Genomic DNA, 23,964 nt, shown 5'->3' on the forward strand with positions numbered 1-23,964 from the left:
TTTAACTCTGAATAGTATTCCATTGTTTGGATGCACTACAACTTATTTATCTATTTATGTCCTATTGAGGGACATCTTGGTTGCTTCTAAGATTTGGTAATCACGAGTAAAGCTGCTATAAACATCCATGTGCAGCAAAACTGCTTTCTGTATGTGTGTGTGTGTGTGTGTGTGTGTGTGTGTGTGTGTGTCTGTGTGTGTGTGTCTGTGTGTGTGAATCTGTTTATAGGCCACATTTTGTCTTTTTACTAGTTTTTGTTTTGTTTTGTCTTGTTATTTTTTCCCCTTCATTTTAACAGCTCAGTTGGTAAAGAATCTGCCTGTAATGCAGGAGACCCCGGTTTGATTCCTAGGTTGGGAAGATCCCCTGGAGAAGGGATAGGCTATGCACTCCAGTATCCTTGGGTTTCCCTTGTGGCTCAGCTGGTAAAGAATCCCACTTGCAGTGCAGGAGACCTGGGTTTGATCCCTGGGTTGGGAAGATCCCCTGGAGAAGGGAAAGGCTACCCACTCCAGTGTTCTGGCCTGGAGGATTCAGTCCATGGGGTTGCAAAGAGTCACACACAACTGAGTGACTTGAACTTTTCATTTTTACAGGACTGGGCTTTGATTCTGGATACAATGACTAGCCACTTACTTATCAATTTAGGAAAGTAATTTTATTATACAAAAACTCCTTAATTAATATTGGAAATGGTATTAAAATTATGTGATTAGATGAAAAGCAAGTAACTTTGTTTACAGGGATCTGAATTATTGATTCTATCTTTGTATTATTATTATTATTTTCTGTAGGGCACCAAGAGAGTTTACTCACAGGAACCACATTAAAATAGTTGCTACTCTAAATATCTCTTTGCTGCACAAATTGTTCCTTAAAGGTGTGCTTCCTTTGAAAACAAAGTTTGATACTAAATTTTTTCAAAGTATTTTTCATCTCTGCATTTCTTAGAGTATAGATTAAGGGATTGAACATGGGGGCAATGATGGTGTAAAATAGTGCAAATACCTTATCCTCAGGGAAAGTAGTGGGAGGTCTAAGATAGATGAAGATAACAGGTACAAAAAATAAGATGACCACAGTGATATGAGACCCACACGTAGAGAGGGCTTTGTGTCTTCCTTCAGATGAACGATTTTTTAAAGTGAATAATATAACACCATAAGAAACAAACAAGACAGCAAATGTAACTAAGGCAACCATTCCTGAAAAGGCAATCACAAGCACACCAGTGATGTAGGTGTCAGTACATGCAATTTTTAGCAATGGAAAAATATCACAGAAATAGTGATCAATTTCATTAGGACCACAGAAAGGCAAACCGATTGCCATAAAAAATTGAGGAAAGGAATGGACGGCTCCACCAGCCCAGGCAACTAAGAGGAGAAGATTGCATCTTGTTCTGTTCATGATAATCACATAGTGGAGAGGCTTGCAGATGGCAACATAGCGGTCAAAAGCCATGGCAGTAAGAATAAAGATCTCTGTACCTCCAAAGAAGTGCATGATAAGGACCTGTAGCATGCAGTCACCATAGGAGATAGTCTTTCTCTCTAATAGCAGATCGCCAATTAATTTGGGTGTCACGCTGGAGGTATAGCAGATGTCTATGAGGGATAAGTGGCTGAGGAAATAGTACATTGGTTGGTTAAAAAGAGGACTGCATTGAATGGAGAAGAGGATCAGAAGGTTTCCTACCAACAAGACAAGATAATAGAATAAGAAAAACACAAAGCAAAATATTTGTATGTTCTGGTCATATGAAAGTCCTAGAAGAATGAATTCTGATATGTTTCTCTGGTTTTCCATTTGAGTTTAGTGTAGGTTATACACAAATGACTTATGTTTCTGAGAAAAAGAAAACATATGCTTGGGTGAATATGAGCACAAAATATAAACTTTACCAATAATACATTTACATGAATAAAACCTTAATATTAATTATTGATTTAGTAAATGTTTTTAATCTAACTTACTTTATACATCTATTGCAAAACAATTTATAATGAAAATGATTATATGATTTACCCAATTACTTGTAAAGATTTTAAATATTTAAACATTATTTTGAAAATAAAAAAGTTAATTGTTGCTAATAAAATATTTTACAAAACAAAGAAGGATAATTGTCCCAAGGCAAGAAAATACTCTTTTGTATATTTTTCAATTCTTGTGGCCATACACATGAAAGCAACTTTCCTTCGTTTAAAATTATCTAACTAGATTCCCTGAATTATCTGGGATGAATCCAAAAGAAACACAAATTTATTTAAAATCCCAACTTGAACTGCTGAACATTAACTTAAATAGAGCATCCTAAGGTTTCTGTGATGGCTCAAGTGGTAAAGAATCTGCCTCAAAGCAGGAGACACTGGTTTGATCAATGGTTCCGGAAGATCCCCTGGAAGAGGGAATGGCAGCCACTCCAGTATTCTTGCCTGGAAAATCCCATGGACAGAGGAGCCTGGAAGGCAACAGCCCATAGCATCTTGAAGAGGACACAAGTCAGCGTGTACACATACTCTGTGATCAAACATAGTTAATGGGTTGTGGTAAATCAATGTGATTGTTGTTACAACAAAAGGCAAAGAACTTTTGAGAAAGATACAATAAGATTTACATTATAATTTAAATTTTATTTATACACTATGATTTAAATTGCAAAAATCTACAAATTAATTTATTTCTCATATTTATATTTCATGTGTTAAGACAATTAAAAAATATATATTGATATTGAAGTTTGTTTTGGATATTGGTAAAGAACAATAAATGTAAAGTTGCTCAAGAGTTTCTTGCTGGAAACTTCATGCAAAAAAAAAGCTACTGTTAAATAAAGATGATATAACAACTTTTGGTCTAGTTATCCCTCAGTGGCATGTGTTGCAGTAAAGAATTAATGAAATGTTTCTAGATTTTCATCTTTTGTAACTGAGGGATAATCTTTAGACACTATTTAATCAGTGTAAAATAAGTGCAAGATAGAACAAGTTCACTTCTAAATGCTATTTTAACCACTGATGAGGAATTATTTGTCCACAGTGGGTTTGCAAAAGCTAGCACACTTTTAGTGCTTGACAGTCATATCCAGGCCCCCAAATGTCTATTTAAAAGAAAGAAAAAAGCAAACAGAGAATGAACGGTTTTATAGCAAGTGCATGATTTTCATATTTAATAACTGTCGAGTCTAGGTCTTCACAAAATTATTATTAATGTTATTTATAGTCTCGATGATGATTTTAGATGGCAAATAGTTAACAGATAGCATTTTAAATGGCTTGTATGACACCATTTCTGTTTGAAACTATTATTCAAAACTGCAATATCACAGAGGTTAAATTTTCTCATTATCCTACTTTGTTTTCACTCTCACTGTAAAGCTTCCAACCTGTTTTACCAGAACAAAGTATCAGTCACACATTGCTCATCAATTAGCATTAACTCAAAAGAATTTAAAAGGTTTTTTTGGAGGGGTTGCAGTACATTTAAAAGGCTTTTGAGTGGGGTATTTCAGATATTGTAGAATAATGTCTTCTACATAATTGCAATTGATATGTAGATTTTTTTGTTTGTGAGGTGGAAAAATATTGATATGTCAAAGAAAAGCATTTATAGAAAATTGATTTAAATAAATGTATTATAGAAGTAGACAAAAATAAACAAATAAATTAGAGAGAAATAGCTTCATTAACCTGAATCTCTGACTTTAGAAGAGACCTAGATAGAGAGTTAAAATAATTCCTCAGAATTGGAAAGTAATTCACTAAAATGAGAACAGACAAAGGCACTGATTCTTTTTTAATCTGAGGTTAAACAGGAGAGTTGAGATGAATGGGGAAGAAGATATCACAAAGAGCAGCAATGAAAATAATGAAATCTCAATTAGGAATCCTCATCTGAGCAGAAAGCAAAATGCAAATATCGGGTTAATGAACGTCCAGTGTGTCTTTCTGAGTATTTGAGCTTGTAAAAAATATTATGTATTTAAAAGAAACACATTTAATCGATAATAGATTAAAACAACATCCTACATTCTGAGCTGTTATAATGTAATGAATGGTGTTAACAGAGGTAAAAGGAAATGTGAAAAGTCAGGTGAGGAGAAAATATTGTCATAAAACAACATTTTGAACATGAGATAGTAAGGAAATCTATACAAAATCTGAAGACACAATGGATGAAATAAAGAATACTAGGCAATCGCTAAACAGATGGTTCAAGTAACGACAGCAAAGTTCTGGGAAAGTTGAGGAGTGCTAAACTAACTAACCAGTGTGATTCTCAGGCTAATGGTTTAACATGTTTGAAAGTCTCATCGCATTTATCTTAGAATTAAGAAATTATTACCTAATTCAGAAATTTGATGAAGAATATAAAATACCCAGTGATATATATGGTTCATAACACACTTCTTTTTAACACTCATTTTCGTTTGAGTAAGTTGTTTAGCTGTCAAAGAAACTGTCACGCCTACATAAAAGTTTAACAAAAAGAAAAACATCCCACATAATTTTAGCAAGTACAATCACATAATCATCAATTTCAACAATATGGTGATGAAAAACTTTCAATGATATTTGAAATTTTGGTTGGTTACTTTAAGGCAGTTTTTAACACCTATCAATCGTCTGAATTTCCTTGTATCATGAAAAAATTTCTCCAAAATTACCTTATTTCTTCATTTTGAAAATATCTTTGCTGTTCATTATGCTGTCAGCATAAGAACAGGCCCTCTCATATTTAACTTACATTCCCCAGAATATACTTAAATTTTCTCTTGTTTTATTAAAACATTGCATGTTATAAACTTTTTATTGATCTAGATGAAAATAGTCTATGTTAAAATGGAAGATGCTTTAAATGGAGAATTACTCATATTTATGGATATTCAAGCTGAAATTTGGTCTTATCTTAAAAGTAACAAGGGAAAATGCACACAAGTAGGTGATGAGGCGCAATGAAATGCATTGCCAACTCGAGAATGCGTTAATTCCGTTATTAAACAGAATTTTCCTTTTAAATGATACATGATTATAATTAAATATGCTGTGACATTAGTATAGTAATTAAATTATCACATTACAAGAGAAGTAATAGCTTTTAGAAAGAAACTATATCAAACAAGCATACAGCATTGAATCAGGCTAGCACATGGCTGTGGGACAGTACCCAAACCAGTGCCACAGACATCAGACCTGAGTGGCTGTCAGGTTAGTTCTAGGATGCAACTAGAAAATTCCTCCCCCAGATACTTACTCTGTCAATTTGTTCCTTGTATAAAAAATCTGAAGTTAATACAGAGAACAAAACCAGTAATTCAAACATATCTGTAAAATATTTTGGAAAATCAATACATCTTAAATTTTCCACAGGTTTACAAGGGAAGCAGGATTAAAATATTCACTAAAATTATCAGTAATGAAAGAAGTGTGTCTTTATCCCTCAGGAAATCACATTTAGGTCCTGGGTATCATCTCTTTTACACCAATGCCTGAAGAAAATTTGGTTGGGAAGGACAGAATATAAACTAAGTAACTAAGCAAAAATGAATGTCTTTGAAAGCTCTAAGTAATTATATTCCCAAAGGTGTTTGTAAACATATCCAAAGCAAAGATTGTCAAGCCACTGTCCAGGGTAATATCCTGTTCCTCTGGTTGTTTGCTTTCCACATTTATCTTATCTTGCCTCAGAGAGTATTCACTTGGGGGCTCACATGCTGTAGACAAGGCATTTCAGAAAACTCTGCTCTGTCTTCATCCAGTTTTCTGAAGGCTGAGAGGGAAACTAAAGTAGCTTTCAGGAAAACCTGAGATGACATAGGACAAAGAGAACCAGTCCTGTGCATTCCAAGAATCAAACGCATGGACAATCAAGGTCCTACTGTGGAGCTGGTGGCTCAAACAGTTAAGAATCCACCTGCAATGCAGGAGATCTGAGTTCAGTCCCTGAGCTGGGAAGATCCTCTGGAGGAGGGCATGCAATTCAGGTCACAAAGAGTTGGACACGACCAAGCGACTTCACTAAGTCACTTAGACATTTAAGAGATGTCTGAGATCAGAATCCTGACCTCAGAATTCTCTTCAAACTTCATGAAGATTGAAGATTCTTGTCTAAATTAAGGAAACACCTGAATGTGCCAAAAACGATTTTAGTTTAAGTCCTAGTTGTCAGCTGGCTATACCAGTTTCTTAGTCTAATCACCTTTTTTCTCCAGAGAATGAAAACTTGTCTGAGGGAAAATGAGACAGATTTACCTAGTTTGACTAATGGAAGACACCATCAAAATACATTATTAGCATGATGAGAGTGAGGACTAACAAAATGCATCCCAGGAGCATCCATTTCTTCAGCTCTATGCCTTCTTAAGCTCATGATATTTCACAGAATGGGAGATATTCCATGTTGGACATTTAGAAGAAACATCAGTTTTATATACTCATGAAGGTTGTTTAAATACAGTGATAATTTGCAGCCAATTAAGCCGACTGTGCTCTTTTCCCCATGGGGGCCCAGTGTGCAATGGCTGCAAATAGCAGCCTCCTTGGTAGTGTATGCAACCTGTTGACTGTACAGGTAGCCCTAAGGGACCTTGGAGACAACTCTTCCTAGTGGGCATTCATGACTGGCCTGCTGTTTCTCAATCTAGACTCCAGACAGGTATGCGCGGTGCCTTTGGAAAGCCCCAGGGCACAGTGGCCAGGGTCCACATTGGCCAGGTCATAATGTCCATCCGCACCAAGCTGCAGAACAAGGAGCATGTGATTGAAGCCCTCCGCCGGGCCAAGTTCAAGTTCCCTGGCCGTCAGAAGATCCACATCTCCAAGAAGTGGGGATTTACCAAGTTTAATGCGGATGAATTTGAGAACATGGTGGCAGAAAAGCGACTCATCCCGGATGGCTGTGGGGTCAAATACATCCCTAATCGTGGTCCCCTGGACAAATGGCGGGCCCTGCACTCATGAGCATCAGCTCTGTTCCCTCCTTAATCACGCTCACCAATAAATGCTATTTCCTGTTAAAAAAAAAAAAAAAAAAAAAAAAAAAATAAATACAGTGATAAATATGGTCATAGAAATGCATTTATAAGAATGAAAAGAATTGCTCATTTTTCAAGAGTTTTAATTACCTGAAATAAGGTACTAAGTTTTACTTACAATTTCTGTAACTGTAGTGTAAGTAGGATAATTATATCCAATACATTGTTTTAGATGCAGGATATGTTAATGTAAAAAAATTATACAACACTTGTAAAACCTTTGGCATTGCTTTTTGGAAATAAATGCAGTGGAAACCTAAAAAAAAAAAAAAAAAGAAGTGTTTTAAGAAAGCTCTATGAGAGCTGTCTCACTCAAGATTATCTGTTTCCTGAAAGAGGTCAGAAAAGCCAATCATGCAGTCTTCACAACTTTCCCTGAAAAAAAAGTGCTTAAATGCACTCGTCATGTCAGGGAATACAAAGAACAGAATGCTCCTGAATGTCAGAGCTGGAAAGGACCCGAAGGGCATCTGATCCACTCCCCTTGTGAGCAGTCTCAGTCAAGTGACAGAGGGAGAGAGGCTGAGGGGGCTTCACCCTAAAAGGGTTGCAGATTTGAATGACAGCACACGCTCCTTCCGTATCTTTGCACTTGTCAACATTAACGATTGTGTGGATAAAATACATCCGGCAAAAGGAAGGACAGCCAGATGTTCATTTTCCCGCAGAGGGTTTATCTCGGCCCCATACTTTCCTCATGGCATTCTTCGTGTCTGCGTTTCTCAGGGTGGAGATGAGAGGGTTGAACATGGGGGCAATCATGGTGTAAAACAGGGCAAAGGCCTTGTCATTCCGGACAGAATCAGCCATAGGGACATAGGTGAAGATGAGGATTAGACCACAGTGATGTGTGAACCACAGGTGGGGAGGGCTTTGCGGGGCCTCGGATGAGCCAGTCCTCAGGGAGGTCAGGATGATGATGTAAGAAATCACCAAGGCAACAAAGGTCAAAACGGACAACCCCCTGTGGTGGTAATCATTGCAGTCACCCGCAGTCTAGTGTCCGTGCAGGCCAGCTTCAGCAAAGGGAATGCATCTCAGAAATAGTGGTCTATTTGATTGGGGCCACAGGAGGGAAGTCCAATGATAATACTTGCATGAGAATGGCTAAAGGCTCCCACAGCAGAAGCCATCACAAGGACAGAGCACACCTGTCTGTTCATGATGACCATGCAGTGAAGAGGTCTGCAGATGGCGGCATAGCGGTCATAGGCCATGGCCACCAAGATGAAGAGCTCAGTGGCTGCAATGAAGTGGGCACAGAACATCTGGGCCATGCAGCTGGTGTAGGGGATGGCCTTCTGCTGGGCCAGCAAGTCAGTGATCAATTTGGGTGCCACCGTGGAGGTGGAGCAGACCCCCATCAAGGACAAATAGCTGAGAAAAAGTACGTGGGCTGTTCACCGAGGCGCCTGCCCCTGATGGTGAGAAGAAGGAGCAGATTCCCTGAGAGGATCGCAATACAGCAAAGTAAAAACAGCACGAAGCCGGCAACTTCCGCATTCTCATCAGTAAAAAGCCACAGGAGGATAAATTCTGTGACATCTTCACGTCCCATTGCTTCTGTGGGTTTGATCGTTTAGAAGGGCAACTTAGTATACCTGAAACACGCAACTTTTTCAAGTTATTTATGTATTTCAAAAGTCACTCATCTAGTCAATAAATATATATTGATGTTTCCAAATCAAACAAACATTATAACTGCTGCTAAGGGTACCACAGTATACACAATACACACATCTCACCCGCACATAAAGTTTATTAGAGAAGACATACAGTGAGAACAATAGCAAAAGGTAATCGACTTATTGAGGTGGAGCCAAGGAGAATGCAGAGTCTGCATCTCCCCACAGTAGGGAACCTAGATGACAGTGGTGGGGATGTCAACACCCACACACATGGGAGGAACCTCTGAGTGACTGGAGAATATTAACTCGAGTGAGGTCTCCTGGAGGTCCACATTTCAACACCAAGACCTGGCTCTACCCAACTCTCTGCAAACCCCAGTGCTGGAAACCTTGGGCCAAATAATCAGTAAGACAGGAACACAGTCCCAATCAAAAAAAGGAAAAAAAAAAAAAGAGGCAAGGAAAAAAAAATATATTACAGACAAAGAAGCAAGGTAAAAACCTACAAAACTAAATATATGAAGAGAAAATATATTCTTATATTTTTTAAACTACATGAGAAAAAAAATTTAGATTAATGACAGTAAAAATGATCCAAAATTATTAAAAAAAAAAAAACCAACAGAGTGCAAACAAAGATTGAGAAAATACAAGAAATGTTCAATAAAAACATAGAAGGACTAAGGAAAACGTGGAGATGAATGGCACAATAACTGAGATGAAAAGAATCGATAGCAAAATAACTGAGGCTTAAAAAAGGAATAACTGAGCTGGAAGATAGAATGGTGGAAATGACTACTGAGGAGCAGAATAAACACAAAATGAAAAAAAAAATTGAAGACAATCTCAGAGAACTCTGAGATAACAGTAAACACACTAACATTCAAATTTTAGGGGTCTCAGGAAAAAGAAGGAAAAAAGAAAGAGCCTGGAAGATATTTGAAAAGATGATACTTGAAAACTTCTTTAATGTGGGAAAGGAAATGGCCACTCATGTCTAGGAAGCTCTGACAGTTCCTCCCAGACAGGATAAACTGTAGGAGAAACACACCAAAAAAATATTAGTCAAAATAATAAAAAGCAAACGCAAAGAAAAAATATTAAAACTGAAAGGGAAAAGCAAAAAAACAGTGTACAAGAAACCCCCATAAGGCTATCAGCTGATTTTTCAGCAGAAACTCTGCAGGCCAGAAGGGAGTGATAAGACCTATTTAAAGTGATAAAAGAGAAAATTCTACAAACAACATTACTTTGCACAGCAAGGATCTTAGATTTGACAGAGAAATCAAAAGCTTTACTGACAAGCAAAAGCTAAGAGAATTCTGCAACACCAAACTAGCTAGCATCTGTATCATAGCACAGATGACTTATTTACTGTAGCAGATGTCATTAATAAAAACTAAAGGATTAAGCCTTGAAATTCTCAGATTCTAAAAAAAAAAAGGATATGTATAGAAAGGGTCTAGAGCTCATTGCAGAATTCACAAGTTTCCATTTCCACACTGATCTTTTTCTCAAGATAGAGAATATAAACGTCTGGGTACAATGAAAGTAAAACAAATTTTGTGCTCATAATAAAATTATTAACTTGTAAATAGAAATAGAAGCTCCAAATAAACAAAAATACTTATATTTAATTTTCTGTATGGATAAAAATGCAAATAAGAAATCAGACAAATCATAAAATTTCTTAATGGCCATGTAATTAGAGACTTCAGTGGTAATGAATGGTGAAAGATGATATCCATCTCCATTGGATACATTTAATTTTCATCCAAATATCTTAGCAATTTTAAGTTACTCTACTTTCTATATTGTTTTAAAACTCACTAAAACAAATATATGTGGTATAACTATGTTTCAAAGCCTAAATACCCTCCCCTGTGTTAGAATGCTCTTTATTCAATTAACTCTTATTTATAAATTCCCTACCATTGACTACATGTACACATTTCTTTTTTTCTTTCCATTTATTTTTATTAGTTGGGGGCTAATTTTACAATATTGTAGTGGTTTTTGCCATACATTGACATGAATCAGCCATGGATTTACATGTGTTCCCCGTCCTGAACCCCCTCCCACCGCCCTCCCCATCCCATCCCTCTGGGTCTTCCTAGTGCACCAGATTTCTTTAAAGCTCCATAAATACATCTTCCTTAGTTTTCAGCTTCTATGCTATAATCATAATAAACTAATATTTAAACATACTGTTATAATTGGTATGATTCAAGAGAATATTTAATAGATCCCTCAAAATAGAAGGAATCATTTTAATAGCAAAAAGCTTTTGTTGTTGTTTTTACACAAAGAATGTTAATATGAGGTAAACCCCAACAGTCAGAACCTCCCTTAGGAAAAAATACTACAAAAGGGTGAATTTTCTCATAATGTTCTGTCACTTTTCTAGAACATTTAGGCAAGTATACAAAAAAAAAAAAAAAAAAAGATTTTAACTGGAACCCAAGAAACAGAAGACAGGTTTCCTAGATTAAATATTTTGTCTTTATAATATGTACATACTATTATTATTTGAGCCTCATGATTTTTGCTGAAGTTAGTAAGAACAACCAAGTTGAAGGTCCATGATCAGACATTTGATCACATTATCTAAGAAATAAACTCTTTGAGACAAAAATATGAAAGGCTGTAGATAAAAGCATAGAGTGTAATGTTAAACAGAGGAATCCAGAAGTCAACACAAGGGAGGAAAACAGTAGATCAAAACCACAGTGATATTAGACAGACAAGAGAGGCAGAGACAGCAGTGAATAGCTAAGACCATGATCTTACATGACTGTGTGTATCTGATGCTGCCGCTTCTACAAATATTTGACTCAATGTTAACTAGCACGTGTGGTCACATTGCCTATTTTATTAAAGGAAGTCATCTTCACGCTCTGAGTTAGGGTTATATTAACTCCACAATAAGAGGATATTATTGTCTATGGGCTTCTTTAAGATCAATCCAAACTCTGAAAAAAACTTTGAAACTTCCATTCATCTTTTGTCATCTGAGACCACCTTCTTGCTCCATAACCTCCACATGGCATTTTTCACTTCTATATTCCTCAGAGTATAAATCAGAGGGTTGATCAAAGGTGTTGCAAGTGTATAAAACACAGCTATCATCTTATCCATGGAGAAGGTGGTTGCAGGGCGAGTATATATAAATATGCAAGGACCAAAGAACAAGATGACCACGATGATGTGGGAGATGCAGGTGGAGAGGGCTTTTTTCCTCCCTTCAGCGCTGTGGTTTCTCAGACAGTGCAAGATGACGGCATAGGATAACACCAGCATGAGAAAACTCACTGTACAGATGGCCCCGCTGTTGGACACCAAGAGGAAATTGGTCACATAGGTGTCTGCACAGGCAAGTTTCAACAAAGGCTGCAAGTCACAGAAGTAGTGATCAATTACATTGGGTCCGCAGAAAGGCAGACTCAAGACTAGAAAAATCTGAGCTGATGAATGCACGCAGGACCCCAACCAGGTCAGGGACATTAGCACACCACAGACTCGATGACTCATGATGGTCGTGTAGTGTAGAGGCTTACAGATGGCCACATAGCGGTCAACAGCCATGAGGACATGGATGAGGATCTCCAGGCAGCCAAAGAAATGGGATGTAAAGACTTGGATCATGCACTCACTGAAAGAGATAGTGGCGTTCTTCAGAAGGGCATCAGCAATCATCCTAGGAGCTATTCATGTAGAGAAGCAGGTATCAGATAAAGATAAATGGAAAAGGAAGAAATACATTGGACTCCCAAGTGCCTTGCTGGTCTTGATGGTAGTAATAATCAGAAAGTTCCCCAACAAGGTCCCCAAATAGAACATCAAGAAAGTGGCAAACAATATTTTCTTCCTAACAGGATCTTGTGTCAACCCAAGCAGAATAAACTCAGTCACATTATTATTCAGTTGCATGATTTCATCAGTGAGGGGAAGGTGTGAGTGTTAAATGCTTAATCTGCAAAAAATAGAAAAGAATTAATTTGTGATGTGATGTGTGATTTTAGGAATATTTTAAGTGAGATAAATATTCTTCATCATGGATATTTTAGTTGTGGTTTCTTAACAAGTCACCTCAACACTTAATTTGTAATGACAAATTCATGGGGTCGTTATGAGTCCCATATAAGATTGTGAAAAGCAGACTTTTCTGTAGCACTCTTCAAATGCAACTGTTTGTTAATTTTACATGATTCTCATTAATTTTGCTCAATGAATATTAAGTTAAGAAATACAGTTCCATTTTATTAACTTAATTACTTTCCATGTTCATTTAATCGGAGTGGGGGGAGGAAGCATGTTTGGAGAGTGTATCAGCTGGCATTTTGGATATATTTTACTGTTTATGGAAGTTCATAATGTAAATGTAAAAATTACAGCCCAGTCCCATCCCCTAAATATGTCTCCATATATCAATGGTATATATATATATATATATAATGCTTGTTATACTTACTTATAGAAATGTCTATAATATGATTCACTTCACTGTGCATTCCCTTCCATATGTGGCAACTTGAAAAGAGGAAGATAAAGCACTTTCAATTATAACGTCCTTCCTTTGAAACAACTTTGTGATATTCACTACTTGACATACACTAATGGAGAGAAGTGAATGTTCTTCAATAGTTGATAATATCACAAATATTTGCAATCTCTGTTTTCTTTTTTCTCATTTCTGGAAACACCCTTCAAAACATGCGAAGTTCCAGAACTTACTTGTAAATTACAAGGGGTGTTCACTCAATAGTTTATATGTTTAAACTTTAAGAGTTTTGCTTAAGCATTTTAGAACTGAGGTCCTTTGAAGAGATGTCAGCAGGTAGTTCTTTTCGGGTCTAATCATGGTTGTAATCCCCAGTATAATTTGTATTATCTGGGTACCCAGAATCTCCACATTATTGTAACAGAACAAATACTCAGAAGAGAGAGAGGAACATATAACTTTAGTCAAGAGGAACAGCAGATAGTCAGTAACTGCCTATATTCAAATTGTTTTTTGTCTTTGCAAAATCAATGATTATTCAACTTTGAAACGTCATTTCCTTCAATGAAAAGTTAGTATTTTTTCATGTGTGGAAAGAAATATTATCACTGACTTCACTTCATAGAACAGAATCTTTCCTCTAGGTTTTTATTGTTAATATGATGCTGAAAAGAACACCATTTGCAAGTAAAAATATAAACTGAGTGTGACAGATTTAAATATATTTTGGAAAACGTCCCCCATTGCATCCTTCCTCAGTCCCACCAGAATCTTCAGTGCATCATCGTGAAAGATGTGAGCCACCAAAACACAAACTGATGAACCAAACAGACAATGATCCCTGTTTATTGCTTTTCTCCCCCTCAATAGATTTTCTCCTCAAAGTAGTTGAATCACATATTATCTTCCTGCAAATAAAAACCCCTGCTGTGAAAGTGTCAAAGTTATTTAATATTTCTGGTATTTTAGAAAATAGTCTCTTTAGACCGTGCAATCTTTGGCAAAGATCTTAAATGGTCAAGGAACTGTGTCTTGGGATTTCGGTCAGGGTAATAAACTCATCCTTTCCTTATGCATTTGAATGAGTGATCCATCATGAAGGATTTGTACTTAAACATATGGCCTGTGATTGTGGCCACTGTTTTGAGTATATGGCTTTTGTTTTGTATCTTATCAATCTCTTTAAATTGTCTATTTCTAGAACAATTTTATTTATACATTAGGACATACACTTGTAAGATAAATTAAGAATCATAAATACATGTGTGTGTGTGTTAGTCACTCAGTCATGGCTGACTCTTTGCAAGTCCATGGACGGGCGCCTCTGTCCATGGAATTTTCCAGTCAAGAATACTGCAGTGGGTTGTCATACCCTTCTCTGGAGGACCTTCCCAACCTAATGATCAAACCCGGGTCTCCTGCCTTGCAGGCAGATTCTTTACCATCTGAGCCACCAGGAAAGCCCATAAATACACATGATTAATCATTAGCTTGCAAATAATTGTGAGTTTTTATCAAATATTCACTCAATAGAGTATTCAGTAGTCTCCTTCCTTCCTTAATTGTAATTTTATTTCTAGTTATGCTGTCTTGAAATTCAGGACCCAACTGCTAAGAGCACCTATGGCTGATTCATGTTGAGGTTTGACAGAAAACAACACAATTTTGTAAAGCAATTATCCTTCAATTAAAAAAAATAAACTAACTAAGAAAAGAAAATTAATCTCTTCTGAAAGCCATCAGCAATGGCTTTGAGATGAAGGAAATTCTCCAGTTCTCTAAGAGTTTCTTTTACAGCTTATCTTATACTATCACATATTATACTTAAAATCAAAATTGTCTGAGCTTCCTTTAGCTTCTTTCATAGATGTAGAGTTTTTGAAGCCTTCAGGATTTTGCTGTCCCCAGATCCAAACCTGATGCCTTGCACAATGTACATGCTTAATAAGTATTTTTTTTTTATTTTTTGTCATTTATTTATTTATTTATTTATTTATTTTAAATTTTATTTTATTAGTTGGAGGCTAATTACTTTACAATAATGTAGTGGATTTTGTCATACATTGACATGAATCAGCCATGGATTTACACGTATTCCCCATCCCGATCCCCCTGCCTCTTCCCTCTCTACCCAATCCCTCTGGGTCTTCCCAGTGCACCAGGCCCAAGCACTTGTCTCATGCATCCAACCTGGGCTGGTGATCTGTTTCACTATAGATAATATAGATGTTTCGATGCTGTTGTACATGCTTAATAAGTGTTTTTAAGCTGAACCTTCTTAGTTACTTCTTGTAATAATCATCTGATTGTTTTAGTACTATTCTGATTAAAAACACATTCACATTATTAATTTGCTGTGGCCATCTGTATAGTATGTATGGTACGGTAAACAGATAAATGTGCCCCCAACTTAAATATTTGAAAAAACAAAATTGCTTAAATTTAAATAATTTAATCAGCTCCACAACCCGGAGTAAAACATGTTGTACTCAGAATAGGACCACTTGGCCCTGTAAGATTTTAGGACTTTGGCATGCCTAAGATGATCATTGTAAGTTTTCCACACTTTTTACATGAATCCTTGGCCCTTCAAGAATGCAAGGACAGCCTTGATATTCTTCCTATCCTTCTAGCATCAACAGGTATTTTTCTATACTTTTCTCTGTATGACCATGTGCTGACTTTTCCCAGAAGTGCTGACATCTTAAATCAGATCCTCAAAGGTATCTGACACAAAAATGAATTGTAATAATCTAGAGACAAAACTGCACTGATAAAACAGCATTATCTTCTACTAACTACTGTACTTTAACTCTTCAAACAAGTTTGGCCAATTTTAGAACAGCTAAATTTCTCAAAACAATAATAAAGGGATATTATGTTGAGTTGGGAGCTAAAAGAGATGAGCTGAAAGAAAAATCACACAGAAAAGGTGATGAACAAAAGAGAGTGAAGCACGAGGTGTCATGTTGATCCTTCTACCTGACGGGGTTGTGTGTGCTTAATACTTTAGCCATGTCCGACTCTTTGCAACCCCGTGGACTGCAGCCCGCCAGCCTCCTCTGTCCACGGGATTCTCCAGACAAGAAATTGGAGTAAGTTGCCATGCCCTCCTCCAAGGGATCTTCCCAAACCAGGAATCGAACCTCGGTCTCCCACATTGCAGTCAGATTCTTTACCGTCTGAGCCCCCAGAGAAGCCCTTCTACCTGACAAATCTGTTTTATTGCAGAAGCCACAGTGAAAACTTTGGTTTCCTTAGGACTCTCTAAAACTATACCACCCTCTCTGATTTGTTTCTCTTTCACTTCTATCTTTAGGAAAATCTCTATATTCATTTAATTTCTATGAAAAATGTACCTTTCTCTGTGGGAAGGTGAACAGATCTACCCAAGGTTCTTTATCCCTCAAAAGCCTAAATTAGAGAAAGATGGAAATTTCCCCCCACATATATGGCACATTACCCTTCACCTTCATTATGCAATTATTAACTTTCACTTTGTTATGTTTCCTCTGAATCATCCATCAGGTGTAGTTATTCGCTGTTTCAAAACAAATCCAGATGCATATCAACTACAAGTTACATTCTTAAAATATCATTTTAGAAACATGCAAAGAGTAATACTTTTAATCTGTGATATACAGCATTCTATTTAAAGCTGTCTCTTGGATGTGGAGTGGCTGGCATTCTCCAAGAAGCTTATGTCACAGTCATTATCTGTACTAGTTTCTGTTTCCTTCTTCAAGGGAAAAAGTCATATGGAAATATATTTTTTTAATTTGTTATTCTGCATGATGCCTTTCTCAGTGCAATCATGTAAGTAATCTCTCACTTACCTGTTAGAACACTCTAAATTAGTGTCAAATCTTTCCATTCTTTTTTCAAAACAGCCTTCTCATGGAATGCTGAGAAAAAATAAACCTTTCTGCATTCTAAAGGGAATATTTTAAGACATAATGACGTTAGGTATTAGCATTTAGTAGTATTCCCTAAAGTTTCCCTTCCTTTCTCATAACTAACATCCCCAATGTTGTAATAGGTTTAGCTTTTGGTTTGTCCACTTAGCCAATAGAAAAATAAATTACCCTTCCTTATACTCAGGAACCAAGTATGGAAAAGGGTTTGAAGGCATTAGGTGCCTTGGGCTGACCAAAGTTACCAGAGAAAAAGAGGAAAATTCAAATGGATGGCAGGAAGAGTGACAGAGGAGAGGAAGAAAACAAGATTGACTTTAGTTAAAAAAACAACAACAACAAAAAAAAAAAAAACAGTGGATCACAAAAAAGCTACTCTGCTCCACCCAGTGCTCTAGGGTGCTCCTTTGTTCTTTTTTTTTTTTACTACAACCAAAGAGATTCAACATCTATTTTTTCATAAAAGTCCAGCAAATAAAACTATATACAAGATCCATGCAAGGAATCCGGTTACACACAAGACACATTTAAAACCTGGTTAAGACACAATCACCACAACAGCAGGGAATAAAACTGGTGAGACCAAGTATCCTTAGTGAGAAACATAATCGTGTTTACATTTTGGATGCTGCTTGAATCCAATTCTCTGCCCAACAATGAGGCACTGGGTCACCCACTCTTGTCCCACCACAGGCAGCTGCAATGCGTCAGCACACTTCCGCGCCGAGGCTGGGCGTGAGGGGACCGTCACCACCACGGCAAACACCCCTAAAGCAATGTCTTTGTTATGGGCCCTTGCATGATGCTGCTTCACAGAGGCTGCCCCCACCCCAGTCATGAGGATTTCGGACCAGAGCTCCAGGAAATTCTGCTGTTGGTCTGATACCAAGGGTACCTTCAGATTCTGGAAAGGGTTTTCACGGGGGTGCCAATCCAGACTCCTTTGCCCCTCAAGGCTGCACCCAGCTGGCAGCAGGTAACTGCGGTAATTCTGGAGCTGGCTGGCATGGCAGATGTCATGGACGCAGACAGGAGCCACAGAAGGAATCCCAGGGGCACAGGAAGTACTTCCGGGTTCGACAGCGCTGACCCGCAGTTAGGGGACACTGGTGGGCTGTTACACTGGGCGTCACTGACCTCCTCAAGAATGTGGCCAGCTCCTGCTCGAAGCTGGCATTCTGCGTACTGCTTGTTGAAAGGAGGAGCTTCTACAAATTCCTCCTCTCCTCGCTGCTTCCTGTAGGACCATCTGGCAATTTGGAGCGGCTAGCCAGCTTGTCGCTTGCTGTGGCCATGGTGAGGAGAAAGGCGTGGCCAGAAACAAGGTCTTGTTGAGGGGCAGAGGCCCTCTCTGCTCTTCCAGGGCAGGGCGCACCCGGGTTGTCGCCACTCTCAGGGGCTCACAAACTCTCCTGCCCCCGCCGCACCAGGCTTCTCAGCGGCAGATTTCCGGCCTCGCTTGGCAGGGGCCGCTCCTCTTCAGGAGTGACGAGCTTCCTTTGGCCCGAGGGCCCCCGCGGAGGCACGAGGGCTCTCCGGGACCTTTCGGGTAGGGGCGGTACTGCTGCTGCTGGACGTGGTGGGGTGGCTGGGGAGTTGACATTACCTCGCCGTCTCCGTCTCCCGTCCACCACACTGTCCAAGCTGCCGCCTGCTGCCTTGGTGCGGGCGTTACCGCCTCCCATGGGCCCAGGCCACACCGCTCTCGCAGTCTGCTTCCTTGCTCCAGGGACAGCATGGCAGCCATCCGCTTGTACCACTTCCTTTGGCCTTCTTTCTCAAGGCTCTGATGCTCTCGAGACCCCTTCTGTGCCATCTTACCACTCCTGCCCTGAGATACCCATCCTCCGAGAGGCGGGCACGTCCGTGTCCAGGGGGATGGGGCCACACAGCAGGGTCTCTGCCCAACACGCCAGACTCGGGCCCATCATCAGAGAGCAGCTTACACTTCCCGGCTCCGACATCTTGTGTGACTTTTCCGGAGTAAAAATAGCCACTGGATGACCACTTGGCTACAACACGGAGCCCCACAAAGCTGTTCCCTGCAGAGGAGGCATCTAAGCCTTCTGAAGGGCCAGCAGCAGTCTGGAATGGAACCTCGGGAGAGTCGCGTGGACGCAAAGCACCAGCACCCGCGTCTGCCCGTCTGCCGGAGCCTGGCGCGCGAGGCCTGACACGGGTGAAGGATTTATCGTCCGGCGACATGCTAGGTGAAATGCCCTCTATGCCCAGGGGCCAGGCACAGCTGTCTCCCTGGTTCCAGTGGTCCGAGAAGGCGGGCGGCCCCTTGGCCTCGCCCACGAGGCGTGACTGGAGCCTTCGCTGCCTGTCTGATGCCAAGGCCCGCATCACCATGCGCCTCACACACTGGCGTCCCTGTCTGACTGACCCTTTCTAGGACTCGGCTTCCCTGGGCCTCCTCGGGAGCTGGGCAAGGCACACTCGGCAGGCTCTGTCCCGCTGGTGTTCCCTTTGGGTTGAGCGGCCCCTCTCCCGGGGCTGCCGCTGCTGAGCATGGCGGACAGGCTCGGCCCGCTTGACGTGCGTGTGAGCTGGAGGCCTTGGAGGAGAAGGAGCTGGAGTCCCCAGGTCACCTCAGAGCCGCCGGTCTGTGAGGGGAGACTTCCGGTTCGCACTCCTGACTCTCTACGATCCGAGGGGGCCCCTCTGTTCTTATTCGCTATCCCTTGTAAACTATCTGTAATTACAATCTAGGGAAGGCACCAGGGTGCTTGAGACAAGATTTTATTTTGTGTGCTAGAGCTTTCCTTCACCAAGAAACCACAGATTTGCAACAAGTAGTCTGAGGATTAAAATGTATATGAACACTGAGCAGAAATCTCATCTTTTTCTAATTCATTTCCATTTGTTTTGATAACTAATAAAGAGACACTTATTCAGGAAAACATCTCATTAAAATAATTTTTCTTCACTATTGAGAAAAGTCACTATCTTTTTTTTTCCTAATAGAATTACCAAAAATGGAGACTGGGAACTCCTGCCTAATTTTACCATAATGGAGACAGCCTGATTAAAAATGAAGTCAACAAAAAGGAAGCAGATCCAACCAATAGAAGAGACCCATTTTTATAATAAATTTTCACCTGTAGAATTCACCCATTTCCAAAAAATTTTACCATCTTTCATTTATTCATTTTATATTATTGCCTTTTTGTGCATGCACGCTTGCTCAGGTGTGTCTACTCACACATGCCTGATTCTTTGCAACCTCCGTGGACTGTAGCCTGCCACTCTTCTGTCCATAGAATTTTCCAAGCAAGAATACTGGAGTGGGTTGCCATTTCCTACTCCATACTGCTTTTTGGCATTCATGTAATAATAAAATAAATCCTATTAAACTTAGTACCATCTCAAGAACTAAAATTTTACCCATAATTAAACATTTTAAACACTTTCCTATCTGCTGTCCACCTCTTCTTAAAAGTAACATTTTAATTTTGTCCTAAAAATAAAGCATTTTTATCTATATATATTTTCCCTGGCTTTGAATTTTACAGAACATAACATCCTATATGCAGACTTCTTGGAATTGCTTTTATTTTTTTATCCAGCCCTACTATATTTCATTTTGGTTGTTGAATTGGTTGTAAATTCATTTCCATGGCCTTATCACACTCCATTATGGGATTATTTCAAAATGTGTTTATTCAATATCCAGTCAATAGATATTTGACTACTATGAACAACAATTATGAACATAAAAATATGTTTCCTATGAGTGTAATTTATAGGTTTCAGGATGTGTCAGTATTAAGATTTACAAAATAATATTATAAATTTCAATAAGGAGTAAGGAGATGCAATCTAGTTATGTGCCAGAAAAGAAGACAAATAGAGTATTTGTGACCAGAGATGAAAACTTTCACAAGATTAGCAAAGAATTAAACAAAAGTATGTTCTCTTTTGTTGTTGCTGCCTTAATTAAGAACATGGATAAAATTATAATCCTCAAAACAACCTGAGTTCATAGCTTTCAATATCAGTTTAAAAATGTCAATTCTTAACCTCTTTTTCCTTGTCATTTGTAAGACAATTTTTTCAACACTAACGTGGACCAGAGTCCTGTGAAGGAAAGAAAATTTCTTTGAGGCAGAAAGACTTATTCTTATTTATTAAATATCATTAAAATATGTGATCTATACAATTAGATTAGAGGTTTATGATGTTTCTATCAATATGGAAAATATTTATAAAAGTATTTCCATACTCCTGCATGCATACTTCGGTTAAAGACCACTTTTAGAATTTAGGAGAAGAGGCATTATAATGAAGGATCTTTACTAGAGTGTTGCATGATATCATAGTTCTTTGTTCAACTGAATATGGCCTGGATTCAAAACCCTAACCAAGTAAAATAATATATCCTGTTGTTTAAATGATGAGATGTATCATATTTACTTTACCATCGACTTGTTAAACAGCTCTATAAATAGATTAACTTCCAGGACCTTGAGTTCTAAGTAAACCCAGTACCTGGTACTGTATAATGGCGAGCATGGTCTGCAAGGACTTTAACCTATGACAGATTCCTTACACTGAGTGAAGGACTCAAAAAGATATATTACCTTTATTCTATTACATAAATCAGAAATTCAACATGAGTCGGTGGGCGGGAGGTGAGTAGGTGAAGTGTACAGGATCCTTAGGGCAGTGAAAACACTCTTTATGACACTATTAATATAATGATGGATGTATATCAAAAGTATATCATTATACTTTTCTCCAAATTCATGAAATATACAAAAAGAGGAGAGAACCCTAAGGTAAACTATGGACTTTGGGTTATTATGTGTCAATGTAAATTCATCATTTGTTTGGAACAATCAAGTCTAGGAGAAGTTGATAATGGGAGTTCCTACATATGAGTACAGGTAGGGGTATATGAGAAACCTGTACATTCCTTTCAACTAAACTGTGAACCTAAAACTGCTCTAAAAAAAAAAAAGCCTTTATTAAATTTAATCCAATGATTATACTCCCTGATGTAGAGACTTCTACATGAAAATGCCAGTTGTTTCTTTTGAGTGTAATTCCTTGGAGTCATGAGCTACATTGAGGCAAGGACTATGACGTATTCTTTAGTCCGCCTTACTTAGAGATGCCCTGGGGCTCCAGCTCCTGCCTTTGGCTCATGAAGCAGGTCAGGAAAAGTGCATTCTCTGAGGTTACGGCAAACCGCGGTCACTGCCCCCTTCCAATGCAGTCCCTCGGTGTCCATGAATGATGCAATGCTTTAATTATTCAGAACACTTGGTGCCAAAACTTTATCCACACTAATAGACACTTTGGTTTATCAACTCTCCAATAACAACTTCTTTTAGCAACAGTGGTTTCTTGGAAAAAAGCTTTAGAGCTGAATTTTACTATCAAGCTACTGAAAATGGCTCCCGTAGCAGACTGCAATTCCCCCAACATAATAAAAGGTTCTCTGAAGACGTTACATCAGCCACCTTGAATGGTGCCTCTGTCTCTAGCGCCCTGCGCAGTCAGGGATGGAGACCAAGGCCCCTTTCCTTTCTCCCTATCTGTAAGTTCATGCCGACTCTCTGCTTTCACGCAGCACATCTTCCTAAGATCACTCCTCTCCCACTTCCTGTCACTCAGGGCATGGGCACAGAGCCATCTTCACATTCAAGACATGGAAACACCGTTTAAAAAGAGAAGATAAAAAAAAAGCCTAAGGAGAACATAACATTAATGAAGTAGCTCTCTTTTAACCTCTTTATTTAGCAGGTTATTAAGAGCCAAATGCTGGAGAATGAATAAATGGGGAAAAAAAAAAAGACACAAAAAACACAACAGAAAAACAAAAAACCCATAAGTTCCCTGAGATCCCGGAAATACTAGAAGTCAAATAATCACTAGTTATAAATCAAGTGCTGCTTTTTCAGGTCTTCTAACTCTTAGCTGGAGCTCGTATCAGCAGCTGACACATGGGAAATCAAAACAGTGTGACGGAATTCCTTCTTTTGGGCATTATGCGGTACCCAGAGCTGCAGAAAATACCCTCTGTCGTGTTTCTAATCATGTCTGTGTCCACCGTTTTGGGACACCTCCTCATTGTGGTAACCATGGTTACGAATCAGCGTCTGAGGTCACCCATGTATCTTTTCCTTACCTCCTTGTCCGTCATGGATGTCACCTACTCTTCCATCATTGCCCCCAAGTTGACTGTGGACTCCCGCTCTGAGAGCACTACCATCTCCCTGGAAGTCTGCATGGCCCAGCTCTTCACTGAGCACTTCTTCGGTGGAGTGGGCATCCTCCTCCTCACCGAGATGGCCTGTGACCGCTCTGTAGCCATCTGTAAGCCTCTTCACCATGTGCCCATCATGAGGCCTCGGATGTGCTGCCTGTTGCTGGGAGGGGCCTGGGTGGGGGATTTTTCCATGCCGCAGTGCAGCTTCTCTTCATGTGTCAAATACCCTTCTGTGGTCCCAATACAATAGACCACTTTATATGTGATTTGCTCCCACTGTTGAAACTGGCCTGCATAGACACCCCCATTCCGGGCCTCTTAGTCATCCTCAACAGCCGGATGATGTGTGTGGCCATCTTCTTCATCCTCATCACTTCCTATGTGGTCACCCTCTGCTCCCTGAAGTCCTGCAGGTCTGAAGGGTGGCGTAAAGCCCTCTCCACCTGTGGCTCCCACCTCACTGTGGTCATCACGTTCTTTGTGCCTTCTATTATTTCTGTATGTTAGACCTGTGGCCACCTACCCCATGGACAAGGTGATGGCCGAGTCTGATTCCATCATCACACCCATGTTAAATCTCTTGATCTACACCCCAAGGATTATGGAGGTGAAAAGTGCCATGAGAAAACTGTGGATGAAACTGGGGAGTTTGGTTGGCAAGTGA

At 39.1% G+C, this 23,964-nt stretch overlaps 1 protein-coding gene, 1 non-coding gene and 3 pseudogenes across 2 annotated transcripts; 2 read left to right on the forward strand and 3 right to left on the reverse strand.

Annotated features, from left to right (window-relative positions):
* Positions 1–844: 844 nt before the first annotated feature.
* LOC136174441 (olfactory receptor 4P4-like) lies at positions 845–1,810 on the reverse strand. The gene has a single exon (XM_065944638.1). The coding sequence runs from the start codon at positions 1,808–1,810 to the stop codon at positions 845–847; it is 966 nt and encodes a 321-aa protein (XP_065800710.1).
* Positions 1,811–6,467: 4,657 nt separating this feature from the next.
* Positions 6,468–6,602, forward strand: LOC136176128 (small nucleolar RNA SNORA70). Its single transcript, XR_010664504.1, has one exon. It is a non-coding gene; the product is annotated as a small nucleolar RNA SNORA70 (small nucleolar RNA).
* A 5,060-nt stretch (positions 6,603–11,662) lies between these two features.
* LOC136176026 (olfactory receptor 4C16-like) lies at positions 11,663–12,595 on the reverse strand (annotated as a pseudogene).
* A 5,077-nt stretch (positions 12,596–17,672) lies between these two features.
* Positions 17,673–19,667, reverse strand: LOC136174442 (TP53-binding protein 1 pseudogene; annotated as a pseudogene).
* Positions 19,668–23,034: 3,367 nt separating this feature from the next.
* On the forward strand, positions 23,035–23,964 carry LOC136174026 (olfactory receptor 4C6-like; annotated as a pseudogene).

Source organism: Muntiacus reevesi, chromosome 9 (genome assembly GCF_963930625.1).
Source record: "Muntiacus reevesi chromosome 9, mMunRee1.1, whole genome shotgun sequence".
Lineage (NCBI taxonomy): Eukaryota > Metazoa > Chordata > Mammalia > Artiodactyla > Cervidae > Muntiacus > Muntiacus reevesi.